Source organism: Eschrichtius robustus, chromosome 3 (genome assembly GCF_028021215.1).
Source record: "Eschrichtius robustus isolate mEscRob2 chromosome 3, mEscRob2.pri, whole genome shotgun sequence".
NCBI classification, from domain to species: Eukaryota; Metazoa; Chordata; class Mammalia; order Artiodactyla; family Eschrichtiidae; genus Eschrichtius; species Eschrichtius robustus.
Window position 1 is genome coordinate 117250383 of NC_090826.1, and position 16397 is coordinate 117266779.

A 16397-nucleotide genomic window follows, 5' to 3' on the forward strand; every position below is an offset into this window, starting at 1 on the left:
CACGAACTTCCGGCCCCAGGAGCTCCGGGCCACAGAGACGGCTCCATTGTTGGCCTAGAGAGGCCACTGCCGGACAAGGAGGGAACCAGGGCTTCCGCTCAACCGAGACGCAAGATGGCCACGGATGGGGGTGGCTGTGTGGCCGACCTGGGAAATCGGAGTCTCCTTCGCCTTGTGTCTTTCTGCGTCCTACTGGCAGGTGAGACCTACCCCGCCCGTGAGCTCCAGTTTGTAAGAAGAATCCTCCGGATCTGGCCGGCCCGAGTGCTGCCGTCTCCCTTCTGGTCCCCGCAGCCCCTCCGTCCCCCCACCCTGTAAATCCTCTTTCTCTTTCGTTCCCACGACAGAAGTTCCCCCTTTGCCTGGACCTGAAGGTCCCTTCTCCCCCGCGGCACGTCGTGTAGCCCCATTTCCTCCTCCAGGCCTCTTCCTGGACTTCCAGCCCCACTTTCTCCTACTTTGCCCGGGTATCTCGTTTCCCCCACGGCCCCAGCCACCCCACGCACAATCAGAAAGGACAGGTGTTAGTTAGCGTTCAGCTTTCTTCCCAGTGCGTTTAGACTTTTAAGATCAAAGCGCTTGGTTCTGTGGGTTCATTGCGGCGCTTAGGAAGGTAAATGCCTTCTTTCTTTCTCTTACTCCACCGTAAACCCGCGTCCCTGTCCTTCACCTCAGTTTGTCCCATCAATAAAGTGAAACTAAGGTAAGATATTAGTTCTCTTAACTGTCTATGCCGTGAAATAATGATTCAAGAAACTTTAGCCATTTATAATGTGCACAGGTGTTTGCTTACACCCATTTATTTTCTGGTATATGGCTTTCTAGTTGGTCAAGCCCTAAAGTACAAACATGCCTGTTTATAACCACGACGATACCTTCCCCCAAATTGAGATTGTTTGTTTTAAAAATCCCCAAAGGAGAAACTACCTGCCTCACACTGTGGGCACACACAAACGACTTACTGATGTTAGATTAACTGACAGCGTGTTTGGCATAAGTTTTCTCCCAGTTCTGTTCAGACCCCTGGAAAAATGTCACAAGAAGATTTTGTTGCTGTTGTGCTCTATATTCTTAGACTGGCACCCATTTATTAACTAATTAGTCATGTACATACAGAAAAGAAAAGCAGAAGTGTGGTTGTCCAGGCAACCAGAAGCAGGTACACCTGAGGTTAAATACCTCCTTTGACAAATCAAGTTTTTTGTCTTTTAGCTTCAATGTCAGTTGCTTTATGATTTGTAGTAACCCTCTGTGGTACATAGCTGGGTGCATTTATTTGTTCCAATAATGTGCCCAAGAGGTGAGAAGAATAGGCATTAGTCCCATTTTAGAAAGTATGATATACTCAAGCCATACAACAAATTTGTGACATGATAGAGGCTAGTACCAATGTCTCTCAATTTCTTCTTACACTTTTTATCTTCTGATCAGGTTTGTGCAAAGGAAACTCAGTGGAGAAGAAGATCTACATCCCCTTAAATAAAACAGCTCCCTGTGTCCGTCTGCTCAATGCTACTCATCAGATTGGCTGCCAGTGTGAGTTGAGGTTGGGATTTGTGTTCGTGGCCATTGATATTTCAGTCTGTACCCTAGGTATAATAATCCAAGTCCCGCTTGGGAGTCTTAGCACACAAATTAGGCGGTGTGGGTAGTAGGTGATAGAGAACCATTTGTCAAACCAGGTGAGATAATTAATAAGAGCAAACATTTAGGAAATGCTACATACAAGGTTCTTACTTGTACATCTCATTTAACCATCACAGCAACCCCATAAGTAGGTCTTGTTATTATCCCCATTTTACAAATGATGAAACTGAGACTTAGTGAAGTTGAGTAACTTTTCTAAGATCATTCTGCTATTAAGTGATGAAGCTTGGCTTTGAGCCCCAGTGGTCTAAGTTCTAAACCAGGACTCTTAACCAGTTGGTTAGGTAGAAACTTATAGTCTTTTCTAAGGAGTAAAAGCCTCTTATTCTATGAAGTCCACTCATCACCTGCACTCTGAATGCTCTTTTTGGAACCGAAATGGGCTTCCTTAAGGCAGTGAACTCTTTGAAGAAGAAGGCATTGAGAAAGCCAAATAGTTACAAAAGGAAATTGTAAAGCATTTAGATTTGTCTTTATGTTTTGTAAATGTGTTCCAAAACAGGCTACCCTATCAACGTGGTATGGTTATAAAACTATGAGAGGGAAAAAAGTTGTAATCTGAAGGCTGAATCCCTAGTTCCTTTGCTGCTTAACCTGTTATCTTCAGATTTTGTTCTGTGGATGGTAGCTTTGTCAGAATGCAGTTTCGCAGGGAGGCAGGAAACTTAGAGTCAGATCTTGACTTCTTCATCATCAAATTGGTTACCTCCGAATTTATTTACTCCTATAAAAATGGTTAGAATATAAGTGCACAAAGCTGAAAGTCAGACTGCCTTTAATAGGTGTTTATTGATGATGCTGAGTGCGGTCTCAACAGGACAGTGTGATTGTCTGAAACCTTCCAGTTTGGTTGGAGAAAACTAGACAGTGGGAAGTGAAGGACTTGCTCAAGGTGGCAATTACTAGTTTTCTAGCCATCCTTCCCCTAGCTATACTCTACAGTAATTGTCCATATCCTTACTACAGGAAATACTGGGAGTAGGTTAACTGGTTCCAAACAGTCCCAAATTATTTTTGTTGGACCTTGTTTTGTTTTTTAATATTTATTTATTTTATTTATGTATTTTATTTATTTTTGGGGCCACGTCAGGTCTTTGTTGTGGCGCACAGGCTTCTCTCTAGTTGTGGCCTGCGGGTTTTCTCTTCTCTAGTTGTGGCGTGCAGCCTCCAAGGCACGTGGGCTCTGTAGTTGTGGCGCGCAGGCTCCAGAGCACATGGGCTCAGTAGTTTGAGGCATGCGGGCTCTCTTGTTGAGGTGTGTGAGCTCAGTAGTTGTGGCGCACGGGCTTAGTTGCCCTGCAGCATGTGGGATCTTAGTTCCCTGACCAGGGATCGACCCCGCGTCCCCTGCATTGGCAGGCGGATTCTTCACCACTGGACCACCAGGGAAGTCCCTGGACTTTGTTCTTAAACTAGATTTGTGAGTAGAAGGGAGCCAGGTCCAGTGTGGGCTGAGATGAGACTGCTGGTCTTGCTAGAACCCCATTCTAGTGCAAAAGGCTAGGCCCCCATCCTCCTGAAGCTGAGCTCTAAAATATCCCCTTTGGGAATGAGTCTGCTGCATGTTCTTAGAGCAGCCCTGTGGGAAGCAAAGCAGTAGCCTCTAGAGATAAAGCCTGGTGCCAGTACAGAGAGATGAAAGGGGAGGGGCTGGACTCTGGCCACTTCCTCATTAAGATCTCGTTTCCTTTTCAACCTACTTATTTCTAAGTCTTACTTCATATCTGTCCATCCTGAGCAAGCTACACCTGCTTAAATTTGGAGAGAAAGACCTAGATTTGATTTTCTGCTTCTGATGCTCTGTTTCTATTGGACCCTTTTAAAAGTGCTCAGAAGGGGCTATCTGTAGCTTTCTTTACTTTCCTTCCTTTCTTTCCTTTTTTACTCTTTTCCTACAGTATGAGATGAATAGGGGTGGAAAACCTCCTCCTCATTGAAGGACCAGAGAAAGTAAGCAAGTTATTTAAGACTACACAGTCACCAGTGGGAACCCAGTGCCCAATCCAGGTTTTTTCAGGCCTGTGTTATAGCTTGTCTTCTTCCTGTCCTCCTTGGAGCTGAAGTTATATATTTTTTATCTGCCAGATGAGCTTTTCCTTTTCTTGTGTTTTAAATGCTGTGGCACGCACTGTTGTCTATTGTTTTACTTAGAACTGCCATTTGGTAGCCAAATCTTTACCAAAGTTATTCCAGATTCTGATTTTCCTCGTATGTTTTACTCTTATCACTATCAACATGAACTTATGAAGTATTTGCTATATATGACTTAGTTGAATGTTGGGGACCTGCTTCTCTATCTAGATTTTACCAGATCCCATGGGAGAAAAATTCTACATGGCTGGCAGTCTGAAAAGTACCTGTGGTTTTTGTCTCTTGCAAGTTACAAGTATTCCAGTGTCTTGGTTTAGAGACATAATTCTTACGCCTAATAAAGGACCATGTGACGTGTTTTGAAAATACACATGCTTGGGTCTCACCTTTAGAGATTTAAATTGAGTAGATCTGAGGTAAAGCACAAGCATCTCTATTTTTTAAAACTCCAAAGTGATTCTGATACGTAACCAGGGTTGAGAAATACTGCTCTAAAACAATTTATGAATAACACATCCAGTTTTGAGTGGGGAGAAAACTTGTGGGGAGACCCTAGGATGTCTCTACATGGATCACTAGGGACTTGAGGGGTATTGCTACATAGAACTCAAGGCATTCTGGACTGGATCGTCCATCCTGTAGAGCGGTGCCTTCCAGTCTTTGTCATGAAACATATAGAAAATGTTATTTGGGACTTCCCTGGTGGTGCAGTGGTTAAGACACTGAGCTCCCAGGGCAGGGGGCCCAGGTTCGATTCCTGGTCAGGGAACTAGATCCCACGTGCATGCCGCAACTAACGAGCCTGACTGCCACAACTGAGACCAGGTGCAACCAAATAAATAAACAAACATTTAAAATAAAAGAAAATGTTATTTGTAGAGCATCCTGGGGTAATGGATGAGTCTGCTCCTGGCCTGGGGTGACCAGTGTAGGGTTTTTGGAAACCCTCGGTCCCCAGAAATGAGAGGACTCGATATCAGCACACCTAATCTATTCAAGACCCATCATTTGGGAAACTGTTCTACAGAACGCCTTGAACTTCTTGATTAACCTTTCCCAAGACTGGCCAAAAGCAAGTAAAGTCATTTCCAAATAAGGCAAAGGAATGGAGATCCAAGGAGGCTATGAAGGCCAAGGGAATCTACACATATGTTTTCACAAAGGAAGATTCAGCGCTAGAACTCTAAGCTTGAGATCTAGAGCCTGCCGTTTCATGGAGAAAATGCATGTGTAAAGACTTTGGTGTCTGCTGTTACAGAATCTTGTATATATGGCTAAATGAGGTTGAGGGAAGAGGGCAAGAAAATGAAGATCGTAGAGCCTTTCTGACATTGAACAAACAAGGCCTCTAATGAGTAGACTTCGGGCCTCCTTTGTCCTCCATTCCCTCCTAGTAGCCTTCAAATGGAGCCAGGGCAATTCAGCCTTTCAGTTCCAGTCCAGAGTTGGCTGCATTAACGCAATGTCTTGTGACATTTTGTCGGGGGGATAAATGATCTGCAGAGTCAGTGAAGCAAAGTCAGAATGGTCAGCTGTGGGTGCTTTAATTTGACCTATTCTGTTCTGGCAGCTTCCGTTAGTGGGGACACAGGGGTTATCCACGTAGTACAGAAGGAAGAAGACCTACAGTGGGTGTTGACCGATGGCCCTAACCCCCCTTATGTGGTTCTGCTGGAGGGCACGCTCTTTACCAGGTAAGAACTCTGTGTTCCTGCGGAGGAAATGCATCCAGAGAGGGGAAGAGTCAGTGAACAGTCCTCACACTTGTGAGTGAAAACTTCCCTTGGCTGCCCTGGTCCGATCAGGGCAGGGGGTGGAGTGATCGTCCGAAGAAAACTTGGGCCATTAAAAGGAATCATCTCGGTGACCTTGTAAGTAGAGCTCTAGTTGAATAAGGACCCCAGGGAGGAAGAAGGGGTGCACAGACAGGGTAGATGAGATTAAGCCCTGAATTCAGATCAGGTCATGGTTCTCACTCAGAAGCTAAGAGACCGAAAAGACAAGAAATGAGCCGACAGTGTTGATTCCCCTAACTCCCCATTTGTTTCCATCCTAGGGGGCAGGATGTCGGGCTGCCTGATAACCTCCCTGCCTTCGTTCATGGCATTGTCACCCTATTCCAGGAATCTGATGGAGAAGATGAAGGGGAGAACCAGCCGAATTGCTGGTCTTGCAGTGTCTTTAGCCAAGCCCAGTCCTGCCTCAGGCTTCTCTCCTAGTGTGCAGTGTCCCAATGATGGGTTTGGTAAGAGCCCCAAGGGATCAGGGGAGCCTGCTGTCACCCAAGCCTCATTGTTGCTTCATTCTCACATCTTGGAGGGCTTGGGAAGAGGTGTGCGTCTGTCTGTGTATAGTGTGAGCAACTGACTCCCAAACAAAAGATTCGTTTCTTTGTCTTTACCACTTATCCCTTCTCTCTCCTGCTCCCCTTTTTTCTGCTTACCTTCCATCCTCCCTTTTTGTCACATGCTCAGATCCCTAACTGCCCAGCTTAGGGCTCCCTGATACCAGTGTCTGTTTTAGTTTAGGTGGTGATAGGTTGATACTTGCTTCTTTGAGTCACCCCCTCCTTCAGAACTCTTAGTCCCAATCCTATGATATCCTAGCCCTCCTTCCTTACCTGGTCCCTGAGTGCTTGGTGTCCCAACATCCTATCCCCTGTCCTCCCTTTCAGGTGTTTACTCCAACTCCTATGGGCCAGAGTTTGCTCACTGCAGAGAGATAGCATGGAACTCCCTGGGCGATGGCTTGGCTTATGAGGACTTCAGTTTCCCCATCTTCCTTCTTGAAGATGAAAATGAAACCAATGTCATTAAGCAGGTAATGACTCTGCCAGCTCCTAGCAATTCCACTTAGAAAGAGAATTATTTTTTAGGCTGTTCTCCTGTTTAGAGGGAGTCTCATTCTACTAGTACACCCTCTGAAAGACAGTTGCTGCAGGAAGAGCCAAGAGGTTTATTTTTCTCACATTCCCCTGTCCTGTTTCTCTCCTGCCTGAAATTATAGCATTAAAGGCTTTTAGACTGGAAGAAAACATAAAGAATATTTAATATGAGATAAGGTATAGAACCCAGATTATAAGAACCCTTAGTGTGGTAAGAAAGAGCATTGGACTAGAAATTGAGAGATTCAATTCAGTAATTTCTGAAATTCTTTTTAGCTCTAATGTTCTCTAATTCTAATCTAATGTTCTCTAATTTTGATACATAGAGCAGTTAAGAGGTTTGTCCACAGTTACATGGTGAGTTGATGTGCAAGCTGTCTTGAATTTCATTTTTGATCTCCCAGTTTGGTGCTCTTCACAGCAAATCACATTAGGAACAGTGACTGAAGCTCCACGTTGGGGCAGGCCATTTGGTATAGGGTAATTTCATCTGCCCCAACTAAGTCATTGACTCTGTGCCCCTTGGCACCTCTTGGTGAGTTTTTCTCTTTGACCTTATAGCTCCTGTGGTTGTACCAGGACAACTGTAGCTCAGGGACAGATGTGGGAATGGCCTAAGGATGGTGCTGGGCCCTCCTCCTTCTGGGAAGTATGGGGTGGACTCCACAGCTAGCTGCCTCATCGGGGTTCGTCTCCCCTTGTAGTGCTACCGCGATCACAACCTGAGTCAGAACGGCTCAGCGCCGGCCTTCCCACTGTGCGCCATGCAGCTCTTTTCACACATGCACGCCGTCATCAGCACCGTCACCTGCATGCGACGCAGCTTCATCCAGAGCTCCTTCAGCATCAACCCAGGTAGGACAGATCCGAGGCGAGCTGGGTGCCCTGGGGTGGGGAGGAGGGGTCAGGCCAGGGAACGTGGGTGAGACCACTATCGGGACAGAGTGGGCACAGGTAGGGAGCACTGGGTGGGAGAAGTGGAAACAGTTCTACACAATCGAGGCAGCTTGTGCCCGAAGTGGACGGTGGCAGAGAAACCAACGTGGAAGAGTGGAGACAGAAAGTGACTTACAGAGAGGTCTTCCGGGCCTTCTCTGTAGATACCTCCTTCCTTACCTGTTGATCTCTCACTGTCTGTGTCCTGCTCAGAAATCGTCTGTGACCCCCTGTCCGACTACAACGTATGGAGCATGCTAAAGCCTGTAAACACCTCTGAGACGTTGGAGCCCGATGACAAGGTTGTGGTGGCTGCCACCCGGGTGAGTGTTGGCCCCTCATCAGGGAGGGCAGGGCTGGCACAGAAAGGGCAGGCAGGGCTGTTTTGGGCATATCAGGTGTCTGAGTCGCTACAGTGGGGAGCCTCAGACGGAGAGGGATCTGGGCTGTGGGACTCTGGGGTTCTAGCCATCGCCGCAGGACATGAATATTTTCTTGGCCAGAACAGGAGAGGGGGACTGGGGCCTGCCCTGAATTTCCATTTTCAAAGTGTACCTCCTCTGCCTTGTCTGCCGTGCCCAGCTGGACAGTCGTTCCTTTTTCTGGAATGTGGCCCCAGGGGCTGAAAGTGCCGTTGCCTCCTTCGTCACTCAGCTGGCTGCAGCTGAAGCTCTGCAGAAGGCACCCGACGTGACCACCCTGCCCCGCAATGTCATGTTTGTCTTCTTCCAAGGGGTGAGGGCTCTTTGGCTGCGGTGGGATGGCCAGGAAGGAGTGGGTGGTAAAGATGGGAGTGGCTGTTGTTTGGGGAAGATCTCAGCACTTGACTTAATTGTTATTCAGCAGAGAGCTTCTGGATGTGTCTATGTGTGTCTCCCTTTCAGATTCCCCCACTGTAGGAAGCCTTTGCACCCTGACCTGGAATTGGTATACTGCCAACTCCCTCACTCCCCCACGGGTACTGTCTATTTGAGACATTCTTTTACATTCTCTGGACCCTTTCCCTGCCACCTCCACCCAGGAGCCCTGAGGCTCCTGCCTCTCCCCACTGCCACCACAGCCTGGCCCTAGGGTAAAGGAACAGCAGCCGTGGCTCATTCGGCGGAGGTGGGGGAGAAGCAAAAAGCAGACACTTAACAGCTGATGTTCGCCTTGGGCCTCCACTTAGGCTGCTCTCCCCACGTCTGGGCTCGAGAAGTCCTGTGACACATACATGTGAGGCATAGCCACAGCTGGGAGCTGGGGTAGGGAGGAGGGCAGAGTCACGTGACTAAGCTGGCCAGCAGTTGAGATGACACAGACAGTAACCTTTGTACCTACAGCTTTGATGATCTGGCCCCAAGGCACTGAGGCTGCCCTAACACTTTGGAATCTCTGTTCCCTTTCCCACCCGTCTCCATCCCTCAGGAAACTTTTGACTACATTGGCAGCTCAAGAATGGTCTACGATATGGAGAACGGCAAGTTTCCTGTGCAGTTAGAGAACATTGACTCATTCGTGGAGCTGGGACAGGTGTGCAGCATGCATCCTCCACCCCTTCCTTCTTACCTCCTAAAGCTTCACCTCTGCTGTTCTCTTGTCCCCACTGCAGCTGCCACCACCTCTTCCCTTGACTTCTGATCCCACTCTTTTCTCCCCGATATGGGCCAGAATGGGAGACTAATTATAAATGTTGCTTCTTCATCTTCCCCTCAGGTGGCCTTAAGAAATTCACTAGAGCTTTGGATGCACACAGACCCCATGTCTCAGAAAAATGAAACTGTACAGAACCAGGTAATCTGAGCATCTCTTCCCCTCACTTTGTGTTTCAACAGCTCAGAATATGGGCACCCTCTCGCCCTGGCCCTATCCGCACCAGCCTCCAGGGCCTGTGAAACAGGACCTTAGGTTGGGTGTTGGCCAAAGGGTGAACACCCCAGCTGTTACAGCTCCCTGGGAAAAACCATGAGTTCAGCTCCTGTCACTGGTTCCCTGGGATGGATGGTTCTCTGATCATTCGGTGCCTAGCGAACTATCACTGCCCATTAAGGACAGGGTGTGAGTGGCTCCTTTCTCTCCTGCTGCCCCAGGGGCCCAGCTGTCCTGGCTGCCCTTCCTCATCCTGGCTGTGTAAGACTCCCTACCCAAACTGTCTTCCACTTTCCTCACTCCTTGTTCAAGACCCTCCCTCCCTCAAAATAGGTCTGTTTTTTCCCTGAGGTCCTCTTCCTGCCATGCCAGCTTCAGTGTCATCCCTGCTCTGGCTTCTTACAGCCCTTACAGAGTGGACTACTGGTGTGGCATTCAGCATTGTTTTGTATTATTTTTTGCTCCTCCAGTTCTATACAGCAAATAATAAGTAAAACATCGGCTGAGGATAGGACAGTGTCCTGAGGACAGTGGGGTTTACCTGTAAATATGAAAAAAAAGAACCTACAGGCCTCTTAGTTCTCTGTGCCATAACTTAAACAGGATGGTGGGAGCTGCAGGAAAATTCAGAGAGCCTTGATCCCAAAAGGCTTGAAGGATTTAGATCTAGGAGAATTTAGGGCTGCTCAACAGGTTGGGGACTTGAAGTAGAGAGTGTTTCAGGTCTAAGAGAGACCTCTTCCTGCTTCCTCTCCCCAGTGCGTCCCATCAGCTAATGCCCCTCATCCCCCAGGTGGAGGAGCTCCTGACCACCCTGGAGAAGAGCGGTGCTGGCGTCCCTACTGTAGTCCTCAGGAGGCTGAGTCGGTCCCAGCCTCTCCCACCATCTTCTCTGCAGCGATTTCTTCGAGCTCGAAACATCTCTGGCGTTGTTCTTGCTGACCACTCTGCTGTCTTCCATAACCAGTAAGAGTCACCTAGCCTGCATCCTCTTTGTTCCCGAAGAGAATCTATTCTGCAGCCAGAGGTCCATAGAGAGAAATGTCTCTGTGTCAAGAGAGATCACTGCTCGCCCGTCCCCATACGACCCTCACCAAAATCTCAGGTCAATCTGTGTTCTTTGCTCAGTGTCTTTTTCACATCTAACCTGGTCCCCTCGTTTGACTTGACATTTCATCTTAGAAAACAGTCCTCACCCTGAGCCCTTTCCTAGCACAATCCTCCTCATTTGTGGTTCCACCTCTCCAAAGCTCTCCAGGGGCCTGAGTTCCCCAGGGCTGCCAGCAGAGGGCATCATCTCAGACGCGCGGCGGAATGATGTTGGGGGTTCTTTGGCTGGAGCACAGAGAGCTGTCCCTGCTCTCTATGACCCACCCAAGGGTGCCACAGACAGTGCTCATACTCTGTGAAATGTGACATGTTCTTGCCATGTGGTAAGCGCACGTGGTTCAGTGTGGGTGTAAAAATGTCCCTACAGCTGAGGGGGCTCCAGCAATAAGGGGTGAGGCCCTGGTAGTCACCTCTCTCCTGGTCCTAGGCACTCCTAAACTGCCCCTAACTTGAGGCCTAGGGTAACAGGGGACTTGACTCACGCTGGATTGCTAAGCCCCCAGCCTCCCTTCCCTTCTCAAAACAGGCCAAGTGAGTTTCTGAGTCAAAATGCATAAGCTCTGGTTCTCCAGCCCCCACCCAGTAGCACCTTCTCATTTATTTAGGGCGGTGACGGTTCTGATACATAGGGTCAGCTCTCTTCTCCAAACCTGTCTTCTGTATCACTTTGTGGTGAGCGGTGATTCATCATTTGAACATATGTTGGACTTGGCCATGAGGCTGACTTGGTTCTGTGGGGGGCAGGCATTCAGTGATGGTAGAGGCTGGGAGTGCTCTCCTCGTAGCTGCTCTTCTAAGATCTGTCTCCTTGGGGCTTCCCAAGGAGCATCAGGGTGGTTTGACCCAGTGTAGTGTTACATATTTGTGGACAGACCTGCTCGTCCCCCTCTACTCCCAGCCACCTTCAATATGAATGTACATTGAAACAATCATATGATTGCTCTGATAACGTATGGCAGGGTTCTCTGAGAGTCATCTTAGCCACCCTCCTGTATCTCCGACCCAAATGACACGGAAGTGTCTCTTACATTTAAAGATCTCCCAGGAAGGAACAGTTCCTGCATTGCGATCTTATTTACCTTTTCTATCTTGTCGGTCAGACGAGTCTTTGTATTTAAGCACTCCCACGCTCACTCCTACTTCGCCATTCTCTACACCTTCTTCAATATGGAATCCTGATTTTCTCTCTTCCCTCCTCCCTGTATGAGGAAAAATGAGATTCCAAGTTCCTGCAGAAGGGACAGTTGAGGGAGGAAAGGGCAGGGCCCTGGCTGAGTGCAGCCAAGGCTCATGCTGGCTTTCCTGGCAGCTATTACCAGAGCATTTACGACACTGCTGAGAACATTAATGTGACCTACCCTGAAGGGCAGAGCCCTGAAGAGGACCTGAACTTTGTGACAGACGCTGCCAAGGTAGCACCACCCGGGCTGGGTGGGAGCATGGGGAACACAGTGCAGACGGCTAGCATGTTAGTGTTGGAGGTCAGAGAACCTGGGCCATTCAGCCCCCTCCTCACCTACTACAGGCTCTGGCAGGTGTGGCCACGGTGCTGGGACGTGCACTGTACCAGCTCGCAGGAGGAACCAACTTCAGTGACACCATTCAGGCCGATCCCCAGACGGTAAGAGCAAGTGGGCCCTGGCTCCCTTCTGTCTCTGTTTACACAGCAGGCTACCCCATCCTTTATCCTGGTCCCTTGCCTAGTTTCCCAAACCTTGGCATTCAGCGGCCCTGGATGTGCAGGTGAGGATCACTGATGCCCCAGGGAGCTCTCGGGGGAGCCTCATCTGCATCCTGTGGCCAGCCACCGTCTCCCCAGCCCCAGTGTCTGGCCAGTCTGGTTCCTACCCCATGACTGGATCTCCACTAATAATTCTTTCCTTGGGCTCCAAGTCACAGGGGTCTCTCTTCTCCCTGTCCCGATCCTAGGTTACCCGCCTGCTCTATGGGTTCCTGGTTAGAGCCAACAACTCGTGGTTCCAGTCTATCCTCAGGCCGGACCTAAGGTCCTACTTGGGTAAGCACCTGGTGTGCGATGGGACCCTTAACGAAGGGAAGGGATAGAGAAAAAGTCATCATTTTGATTTAATCTTTCCTTTCTCCTTTTTCCTATTTTCTTTCCCCCCTGTTTTCCTTTCTTCCTCCTGATATTTGTTGGATCCTTTTCTCTTAACTTTCTCTTCTCTGGCTCCTGCCTATCCCTGGGCTCTTCCTATCCCTGCCCATCTGCACCCCACCTTCCACCCATCAAATCCTCCCTTCCCTTGTGGTCTCCGGTCAGGTGACGGGCCTCTTCAGCATTACATCGCCGTCTCCAGCCCCACCAACACCACTTACGTTGTACAGTATGCCTTGGCAAATTTGACTGGCAAGGTGATCGACCTTACCCGAGAGCAGTGCCAGGATCCGAGTAAAGTCCCCACTGAAAACAAGGAGGTGAGTGGTAGTGGACATTGGAGGCGCCCCAAGCGTCCCCTTCCCTTGGGAAAGTTGGTGGATCTCCTAGGCCCAATTGGACACAAGAGATTGGGATGGAGAGGTAGAGGGATGCAGCCCTTTGCACTTGAGTATTGAAGAGGCAGTAGCCTGGGTAAAAACGGACCATCTAGAGGGTAAGGGAGTGAGAGAGAGAGGATCCTGTCAGCCCGTTTGCTGTGGCCTGTCTTCTGTGCAGCTGTATGAGTACACCTGGGTTCAGGGCCCTTTGAATTCCAATGAGACAGACCGGCTTCCCCGGTGTGTGCGTTCCACGGCACGACTCGCCAGGGCCTTGTCCCCTGCCTTCGAATTGAAGCAATGGGGCTCTACTGAATACTCTACATGGACTGAGAGCCGCTGGAAAGACATCCGCGCCCGGATATTTCTGATAGCCAGCAAAGAGCTGGAGGTGAGACATGGGTTGGGGAGGGTGGGGCGTGGGGGAGGTGGCAGAGGTCGATTTGACCTCTTTCTATTGCCTCTCGTCTCTTACCCCTTCCATCTCCCATTTGCCCCAGATTTGCCACAAAAACCTGCTGCAAATCTGTCCCTGGTCAGCCAGCATGCGCCATTAGGAAGCTTGTCTTCACTGATAGTTTGCATATGTGTTCATTCTGGACATATGTTCCCATGGAGACCCAAAGAGATAAGCCTTCCCCTGTGGACCCTATGTAGCCCTTCCGCAGCTCCACTCCCATCCGGTATGTCCACCAGCCATCGCTAGGACGAGTCAATCTAATAACTTATTGAGCACCTGTCACAAGTGAGTCAGTCACGTAGTTGGCCACAAGAGAATCAAAGTTATGGGCCCTACCTTCTGGATGCTTAAAATCTAAGGAAAAAAGACAGAAGCAAGGACAGAGGTACTTCTCTTTTCAAATGGGGAGACTAAGTCCCCAGACTGGGGAGATGTTGCCTATGATTGCTCAGTACTTGGTGCTTGGAGCCAGCTCTGGAATTCCAGTGCCCTGGCTCCCAGCCCCAAGCAGTTATCCACAACTGCACTGAGTTCTGAGAGCACCTTTCTCCTTCCCTGCCCATCTCCTCCTGCAGTTTATCACCCTGATGGTGGGCTTCGGCGTCCTCGTCTTCTCTCTTGTCGTCACCTACTGCATCAATGCCAAAGCCGATGTCCTTTTCATTGCTCCCCGGGAACCAGGATCTGTGTCTTACTGAAGAGGACCCCAGCTTTTCCTGCCAGCTCTGCAGTTCACTTCCTAGATCATCTGTCCCACTGGGACATAAACCACTAGTTTGTCACTGGAACCTCTCTGGGCCTGGCTCGGACTGACATTAACATAAAGTGGAACTGCCCAAAAGAGACAGTGAGAGATAAACGAGTTACCTGCCGCCCACATCTTCCCCTTCCCATCTCCCCTCCCCGTGTCTTCTTCCTCACCCCTGCCAAATCCTGGGATGACAAATAGAAGCTTCTTGCTCCTGTTTTGACTCCTAGCTACCTACCCTAACTTTCCCTTCTTCAGGATCCCTCTTCTCTTTCCGTCCCACCTTATACCTCCCTCTGCTCCCCGCCCCTCGCCCCCTTCCTGACCAGGAAGGACATGAAGGGGTGAATGCCAGGAACAAACTGCAAGGAAGCCCTGAGGAGGACAGGAGCCATCTGTGGGCTGAGCCTCCTGTCTCCCTCCTGCTGTCCTGTCTCAAGGCCCTTAGATGGCACATCAGGGTGGGTGTGCTGCTGGGTGGGTATCCCACCTCCAGCCCACAGTGCTCAGTTGTAATTTTTATTAAGCTGTAATATCTATTTTTGTTTTCTTTTTTCCTTTTGTGTGTGTATGTGTACGTGTTTATAAATATATAAATAACGAGTCTCATTAAAACAGACTCTCCCACATGTCCTGTACCATTACCTGTTCTTCTTCCTGAGCCCCCTTGTTCAGTGATCCCAGATTGGAGTCGTGGAACCGTAACCTCACATGCTCTCTTCTGAGTCCCCAGAGAGCCCGAGTAGTAAGGCTGTGTCAAAAACAGTGGAAGTTCTGGCAGAAGGGTTCCTTGTGGAGCCCTGAAATCCTGGTTTCCCTCTTGTAAGAGCGAAGTTAGCAAGGTTTCTTCCCACTTTGTATTCGACAGACATTTCTTTCCTTATCTGAGGCCTGGGCTGGGGTCCAGAGATGAAGGGAATACAGCAGCCTTGACCCTTGAGTAGCTCACATTTGGGGTAAAGGGAGAAACATACACTCACAACTAGGTGTAGTAAATGGAGAAATCGCAGCCTCTCCAGAGTGCTCTGGTAGCACATGGAGGGGTTCAGGGCAGTGGGGGTGGCATTTGGAAAGGCTGCAGAGAGGAGGAGGCACTTGGGTGGTGATTTAGAGCTCACCAGGTATGGAAGCACAGAGCCAAGAAAAGGCATGGCTTACGCTTGAGAATGGTAGGTTGTTCAGTGTTCCTGAGCCGTAAGGATCCGCAGGCAGGCTGGGCCCAAGTCACAAAGGCCCTTGGGTGGCATGCTAAGCGGTTTGTGCTGTCAGTGGGCATTTTGTAGACCAAAACAAGCGTAGTTTTGGACCCTTCTAGAAAGAGAATCTCTGCTCTTTGGCGATACTCTAATTCCCCAGGTCTTCACGGAGGCAGAATTCTGGAGGATAGCAGAACTGCTAGATGATGGGCAGGGGCTGAGTCAGCTGAAGGGGGGACGCGAACCGGTAGGAGTGGCGCCTGAAGCCAGCCTTCTCCCCTTGCTGCTGGCCAAGGGCCTGTCTCCAATGTGCCTGAAGACAGCAGCGATGGAAAAGAACTGGCCATTTTCAGAGTCCCAAGCACTCCTCTTAGTTTCCTGATTGGACTATTTACCTTTTTCAAATCCTGCTGAGAGGAGGTGATTTTTCTCGAGGTTTCTCTCCAAGTTCCCTCAGGGGCATGTTTGGGGTTCTGGGATGTGGAAATATACCCCGCTGCTTCCCCTCCACCACACCCCTCCCAGTTTGAGCTGGAGAAGCTGTGCACTGTGCTGGCGGGAGTTGAGCACAGCTGCCACCATCGCCTGGGCCCACTCCATGCCTCCCTCGGCCAACAGGTCTCCCAGTGGACAGAGCGCTAAGCTCCCTCATCCTGCTGGCAGCTTCTGGAAGCGGGGAAGTGGCTGAGAACCAGTGAGAGGGCTGAACAGGGAAGCGGAGGGTTAGGCAGAATCAGTAGATGGGGTGGGCAAAAGAAGGGTACAGGATGCAGGGTTTTCTGTCCTCCGGTCTCCTCCGCCTAGGGAGGAATCTTCAGCACCAGCTTGTCTTCCGCCTTCCATGCTACCCCTACCTCACCCTCCCCCCGCCCCAAAAGAAATTGCAAAACCAAAAAACATGTCTCCTGAGGAGACCAGGCTCCATGGAAGGGGCAATAGACCCCCAGATGACCCACTGGGGCCCTCTTTCTGAGACCACAG

At 49.5% G+C, this 16397-nt stretch overlaps 1 protein-coding gene across 1 annotated transcript; it reads left to right on the plus strand.

Moving 5' to 3' along the window:
• The first annotated feature begins 33 nt into the window (after positions 1-33).
• On the plus strand, positions 34-14849 carry NCSTN (nicastrin). The gene is made up of 17 exons (XM_068541107.1): positions 34-199; positions 1432-1536; positions 5309-5432; positions 5862-5983; positions 6413-6558; positions 7327-7477; positions 7772-7881; positions 8141-8293; positions 8966-9070; positions 9254-9331; positions 10200-10372; positions 11826-11928; positions 12042-12137; positions 12446-12533; positions 12798-12952; positions 13191-13403; positions 14048-14849. The coding sequence occupies exons 1-17, from the start codon at positions 115-117 to the stop codon at positions 14168-14170; spliced, it is 2130 nt and encodes a 709-aa protein (XP_068397208.1). The 5' UTR covers positions 34-114; the 3' UTR covers positions 14171-14849.
• Positions 14850-16397: the final 1548 nt, after the last annotated feature.